This window comes from Astatotilapia calliptera, unplaced genomic scaffold (genome assembly GCF_900246225.1).
Source record: "Astatotilapia calliptera unplaced genomic scaffold, fAstCal1.2 U_scaffold_1, whole genome shotgun sequence".
Lineage (NCBI taxonomy): Eukaryota > Metazoa > Chordata > Actinopteri > Cichliformes > Cichlidae > Astatotilapia > Astatotilapia calliptera.
The window spans coordinates 83,276-90,040 of NW_020535618.1; the positions used below are offsets into that span (position 1 = coordinate 83,276).

At 41.6% G+C, this 6,765-nt stretch overlaps 1 protein-coding gene across 1 annotated transcript; it reads right to left on the minus strand.

Moving 5' to 3' along the window:
• Nucleotides 1-3,424: 3,424 nt before the first annotated feature.
• LOC113017215 (tripartite motif-containing protein 16-like) lies at nucleotides 3,425-5,183 on the minus strand. Its single transcript, XM_026160370.1, has one exon. The coding sequence runs from the start codon at nucleotides 5,141-5,143 to the stop codon at nucleotides 3,470-3,472; it is 1,674 nt and encodes a 557-aa protein (XP_026016155.1). The 5' UTR covers nucleotides 5,144-5,183; the 3' UTR covers nucleotides 3,425-3,469.
• Between the last annotated feature and the right edge of the window lie 1,582 nt (nucleotides 5,184-6,765).

Sequence of the window (6,765 nt, forward strand, 5' to 3'; positions counted from 1 at the left end):
AATCTTCGTCCTCGTCTGGCCCGGCTTCGTCAGAGTCTTCAGCCTCGTCTGGTCCGGCCTCGTCAGAGTCTTCAGCCTCGTCGGGTCCGGCCTCGTCAGAGTCTTCAGCCTCTTCGGGTCCGGCCTCGTCAGAGTCTTCAGCCTCGTCGGGTCCGGCCTCGTCAGAGTCTTCAGCCTCGTCGGGTCCGGCCTCTGCCTGTGCTTCTGCTACGCCGGGTCCGGCCTCTGCCTGTGCTTCTGCTACGCCGGGTCCGGCCTCAGCCTGTGCTTCTGCTACGCCTGGTCCGGCCTCAGCCTCTGCTTCAGCGTCACCTGGTCCTGTGCCCTCCAAGCCTCGGCCGGTACGCCTGACACTTGGGCGCCGCCGCCGCCTTCCGCACGGCCGGCCCCCTGAACGGTTCCCGCCCCGTCGCCTTCCGCACGGCCGGCCCCCTGAACCGTTTCCGTGTCGCCGCCGTTGCCGTCCGCATGGACGGCCCCCTGATCACATGAACTATGACTTTCTGGACCGTCACCCTCCGGGTCGGCCCCCTGAGGAGTCGTGAACTGTTCCCTGCGCTCCTGTGATTTTGATGGACAATTTTTTTTTTTTTTTTTTTTTGGCCTTGTTTCTGGCCCTCCGTCCTGGACCCCCACCGCCCGCCCTTGGTGGGTTGTTTTTGGTTTTGTTTTTCGAGGTTTTAGGGCGTCTGGAATCCGCCCTTAAGGGGGGGGGCTCTGTCACAGGCTGGGTCTCCGACCCAGCACTCTGAGTTTTCTTTGTATTTTTTGATATGTTATTAGTTTGTGTTATTTCCTATTTGCCTTTAGTTTAGGCAGTTATTGTTCCTGGGTTTTCTATGTTTTGGGGTTTTCTATTTATTTCATCACGTATTAGGTCTGTTAAGTTGTGTTGTCATTTCCTGTTTTATTCTGACAATGTCATGTGTTCTTTGTTCATTGTATTTAGCTTTCCTCTCCTGGTCCTGTCATTAGGTTTATGTCTGTCAGCTGTTTTCCCCCATGTGTCGCCACTTCCCCTGATCACCTCATGTCTGTATTTAAGCCTTTTGTTTTCTTCATGCCATTGTCAGTTCGTCTGTTTATTCTCACCAGAGTTACAGTCATAGTCATAGTCTTAGCCTGTTTATTTTCCACCTCGGTCATAGTTATAGTTTTTGGTCTTAGTACCTTTAGTGTTTTGTTTCTTAGTGTTTTGCCAGCTCAGTGTTTTGTTTCTTAGTGTTTTGCCTGTTTGCTTTGGTCTCTTGGTTCATTTCCTGCCGTCATCGCAATAAAGGTTCACTTTTCTGTTAATCATTACTATTCCTCGTCATCATCTGCTTTTGGGTCCTGTTTCCGCACACATCGGCGCACCCCGCCGTGACATTTTCTACAATTCCCCTGTGGGAGAGGAGCTGGAGTGGGCAAATTATTTACTTGGAGGCCTTTCTTTCTTTTACCTTTTTTATCAGACACAACGCAGAATCACACCGGTTACACTTGTTCATAAAAATGTTTCTTTGTGCCAACACAGATGTGACCCTAATGGGACCCTGCCAACATCACAGAATTGGCTAGCAAAGCAATAATACAGTTTTTTTTATAGATTGTATAAAACTGGTGTGTGTGTGTGTGTGTGTGTGTGTGTGTGTGTGTGTGTATTATAAATTTATAGATTTTTAAAAATGTTTTCCTTTCTTATTCCATTAAGGTCACTGAAACCATATTTTCATGGTACATTCACTGCCAAGGATGCAGATGCTTTTAATCTGGTGAGAGTTGGTTATATTGTGTTGAGAAGCCTGACTATCAGGTTTGTGTTTCTTTTTTATTCTATCATTGTAATACTTTCTATAAGATATAAGAGGAAGCTGGATAATGATCCATTGTTTTGGTGTTTTGTTTAAACTGAGTTGTCAAAAATAAACTGAAATACCAGGAACAATAATGGGACTTCCTTCTGTCTAGTCACTTGTGTTATTTGAACATTCAGGAATGGCATGCTGACTTTCAGCGCTTTTGGATGGAACTGAAAGAGGCGACATGCACTTCATCTTGTTTTGTTCCACAGATACATAAAGGTACTGAGGAGACAACTCGACATGCAATCAAATTTGAACAGTCAGATCAAACTAATGTCATGTTTGGCCATTTTGCCTTTTGTTTTGAACTTTAAACTTGTTATTGATACAGTATTTATCACAGGTGTCTGTGTCAGTGGGATAACACTACATGTACTCTGTACTCTGAGTGAGTGCAGCACAGCACACAGCAGCAGAGACTGTATACAAGGATAACAAACTGTGTGACAAGCTGTTCATTGTTCCCACTTTATTAGAGATTTACATGATGAATTCACTGTAGGAACTAATTACAAGGTCAAAGATAAACACATGAATCATGTGTGTTTATATATGAACAAACAGAAATGTGTTAAACATATAAATATGCATTAAAGCCACTAAACTGTCTTATAGTCCCTGTTAACACATGCCTGCTGACACATGATACACAGTAATATGTGTTTGAATACAACCTGAAACCTGTTAATGTTCTGATTTAACAGCAGATTTCTCCACATGCAGGACAGAGAAATTCCTGCCTCTGTCACACAAACAACAACAAATTCAACATTCATATAAAAAAAAAATCTAACCCTGCAGGGATCAAACATCTGATCAAACACCAGGGTTGGACACAGACGTTCTAATCTGACATCACAAAGTTATTCTGAAGATGTAAATCTAATTAAAAACTCCCCAAAACTACTATGAGAAAACCCTTAAAATGTTCAATGAAAAAGAAAAATCCTTTACATATAAAATAAACATTTGCAGTCATCTGCCGACATGTTGTGTTGCATTCGGGGGACGCCATGTTCAAAAGTAATAGGATAATGTCGGACTGTGAAACAATGAATAAATGATAGAGTGTGATCAAACTTTTCATCAGGAAAATTACAATACATTTCAATATCAAAAACTTTAATGATTCAATTTTTTGCTACATTTTAAAAGTTTAAACCTCAAACGCATTAAGTTTACAGTCATATATGATCAAGAAAATCAACAATCTTCACATTTCAGAAACTGGAACCAGCTTTAAATGTGACTAAAATAATGATAAAACAATCAATTCTCTAATCATTGACTAACTGATGAATCACTGCAGCTCCAATATATTGTTGCATTTGACAACCCACTACAGCAACTACAGAATAAAACCACTAACCAGACTGATGACAGATTTCAAACATGCTGAATATGAAGAGTAGTATCATTTAAACTCACATGATTATCAGCCATAAGAACAAATTCAGATTTATATTGATGTAAGGTATATAAATGTAAGTACAGTTTGAATCAGTGCAATATTATTTTCACACATCAATGGACCACTGAACTTCTCAGCTTCTAAAATGTAAAGCCTCATTCAGAAACTACACAAGTACATATAATGGTCAGGGATCAACATGAACCTGTCTTCTCTATTTGACTTTAATCAACTCTGCAGTGTCTCCATCTTCCCAAAGACAAAATCCAGCATAGAGCGGCTGACTGAACGTAGTGTGGACTCTGTGGAGAAGGGTCATAGTTTCAGATACACTGTAGAAGGACAGGATGCCTGCACTGTGATCCAGGTACACTCCTATTTTGGAGAAGTGAGGACCTGAGAAGACAATGTGGACTTTAAAGGGCCAAACTTTATATTTGTTTATGTTACAATATAGTGCCCAAGATTTGTCATTGTATCCAAATCCAGCTGCATTTGAGATACCATGTCTGCAAATATTCTTGTACGCAACTGCGACATAAACTTCTTTCCCTCTCCACTCCACCTCCCAGTAACAACGTTCAGTCAGACTCTGTCTACTTAGGACTTGTTTACATCCCGTGAATCTGTCTGGATGATTAGCATAATGCTGTGGTTGTTTCATTCTTGTTGCTTTTCTGTTCCCGTTAGATAACAATAGCCATGTGTGTGCTGTGTTTGGATCCAGTGTGATTTCATGTGAATATTTTAAGAATCCAGCTCTGGTCTTTGGCTCTGGCGGTGACAGTAAAACATCCACTTCAGTGACTGTCAGTGAGATGTTTGTCCATTCCTCTCTCAGAATGTCCTGTAGTTTATCTCTGGTCTCTGACACAGCTGCTGTCACATCCTCAAAGTACCTCAGAGGACGAATATTGATGCTGGATGAGTGTGTAGACTCACTGAGTGCTGACAGTGAGGGGTAGTTGTGTAGAAACTGGTTGTGATCCTCTGTGTGTGAGAGCTGCTCCAGCTCGCCGTCTTTCCTCTTCAGCTCAGCGATCTCCTGCTCCAGCTTCTCCTGAAGCTCTTTGACTCGACTCACTTCAGTTTCCTGCTGGGATCTGACCTGCTGCTTCACATCAGAGCTTCTTTTCTGGAGGAGACGGATCAGCTCAGTGAACATCTTCTCACTGTCCTCCACTGCTTTATCAGCAGAGCCATTGATGGCCTCCACCTCCTGTTGAAGCAGCTTCACATCTTTCTCTCGCTCCTGGATTCTCTGCTGGATGTTTAGTCGTCTCACCTCGAGGTCCTTCTGCTTCTCAGTCCTTTCTGCTGCAGCTGGGACTGTTTCATGGCCTTTATGTTCATCCATTGTGCAGAGATAACAGATACTCTGCTGATCAGTACGACAGAAAATCTTCATCACCTCATCATGACGAGAGCAGATGTTCTCCTGGAGCTTCTTGGAGGGGGCCACCAGCTTGTGTTTCTTTAATGGAGCTGCATCATAGTGAGGTTGGAGGTGTTTCTCACAGTAAGAAGCTGGACAAGATAAACAGGACTTGATGGCTTTCAGCTTCCTCCCAGTGCAGACATCACAGGCCACATCTTCAGGTCCAGCATAGCAGTGATCAGCTGGAGCAGCTTGGAGTCCAGTCTTCTTCAGCTGCTCCACTAAAGCTGCTAACATGGTGTTTTTCTCCAGGACAGGCCTCGGTGTGAAAGTCTTCCTGCACTGAGGGCAGCTGTGGATTCCCTTCCTGTCCTCTTTATCAAAGTGGGATTTAACACAGTTCCTGCAGTAGCTGTGTCCACAGGCTGTAGTCACCGGATCCTTCAGTAGATCCAAACAGATGGAACAAGAGAAGGTTTCTCGGTCCAGCTGAACTCCTTTCTGTGCCATTTCTCCTCTCAGTGACAGTGACTTTGGCTAGACGGGAGCAGGTATGAGACTCATGTTCATGCAGAGTACTGAAAGAGGAGCAGTTTGAACCTTGGACACAGTTATTACCTCCATTTAAAAACTATAATCTATTTGTACTTTGTTCTCAACAATAAAAGATTTAGTCAAAAAGGAACCATAGTCAAATGTGTACAGTCTTCAGGTATCTGTACTTTAATTGAGTATTTATTTTTCTGACATTGTTTCACTTTTACTCCCTACATTTTTAAACAAATATCTACTTTCTACTCCTTACATAAAAAAAACAGACTTTATGCTCTTGCTTTAACACATTTGAGGAACGTTAATATTTCATGTTACTGCAAGCCTTCAAACATCAAAGTGATTTGAGCCTAAACAGAAACACATTAAAGAAAGTCTTTAAAAAAAAAACCTATATATATATATTTTATTTTGGGGACTATGTTGTATAATATAAATCTTATTTTAACTGTACTATTATTCTTTGCTTGTTCTGTAATATAAAACTCAATAAACATATTGTTTTTTAAAAAAAAAAAAGACAGTCCTGTTCATGTATTAATCACCAGGGGACATTGCTTAGAAAGATATGCAAAGGTCTGGGGTTTAAATTTGAGAGGTGTTTTTTCTTTTGTTTTTGTTTTTGCCATAACACCGGATCGACTGCAGGTTATTGTGGTTGCAGTACTTAAGCATCTAGCTAGCACTACAGAAGACAAGCTGGCTTAAAAGGAGCGACTTTTTTTTTAAGTCTGATGATGGAAAGAGCTGAAGGTGCAGTAGTCCAGGTAACTGCAGGACCAATGAGAAGTGGTAACAGGTGTGTTGATGGGGAAAGAAGGCAAAGTCTGAGGGATGTAAAGAGTTTATGGACTGTGTCATAGTGGGTTCATTTATGCACTTTGACTCATTAAAACAGTCTCATTATAACAGCAGACAGCAGGTCAGACAGTATGTTAATGAGGGGAAATCTACAAAGCAGTAATGAACTTTTCATAAACCACATTTAATACAAATCTATGATACGTCCATAAGTCTGCACCGTCTGAAACCTCCTCACATTTCAGCCTCATTTCTCATCATATTGTAATCTACAGTTATTTATGGTTCAGTGAGTTTTGCTTGGAGTTTCCAGCTTCTGAGAGCATTATTTACATCACTGAAGTATTTATGATTCCCCTGGTATAAAAAAGCTTCACAGTAAAATCTCATCTTTGTAACATTCACACTGAAACATGTTTACTATACTGCATGATAAAGACAGCTGAACACGACATCCCCAGAAACATGTTTCATTATCAGAAACAGACAAAAAGAATCAGCTTTCCTACAGTTTGATGGTTCAAAAGCACGAAGGACAAAAAATGTAAAGAATTGAAATGTAAGAAATCTGTCCTCTCCTCATCCTTCCTACCACCCTCAGGGTGACCTTCATTTTCTTTGCTCTCTTTACCTTCATCATCCTCTTTATTGTCTTCTTGCTCACTGTCTGCTGCACACACACACCTCTACATCAATGAAGGAAACAGCTCAGATATGAGCCTCTTAACCTTCTCAAGGCAGGCGTTGCCGATTTGCAACAGTTAAAAACTAACAACCTG

Excerpts from the sequence above, each read along its gene's own strand:
- LOC113017215 (XM_026160370.1), bottom strand. The coding sequence starts at position 5,143 with ATGGCACAGAAAGGAGTTCAGCTGGACCGAGAAACCTTCTCTTGTTCC.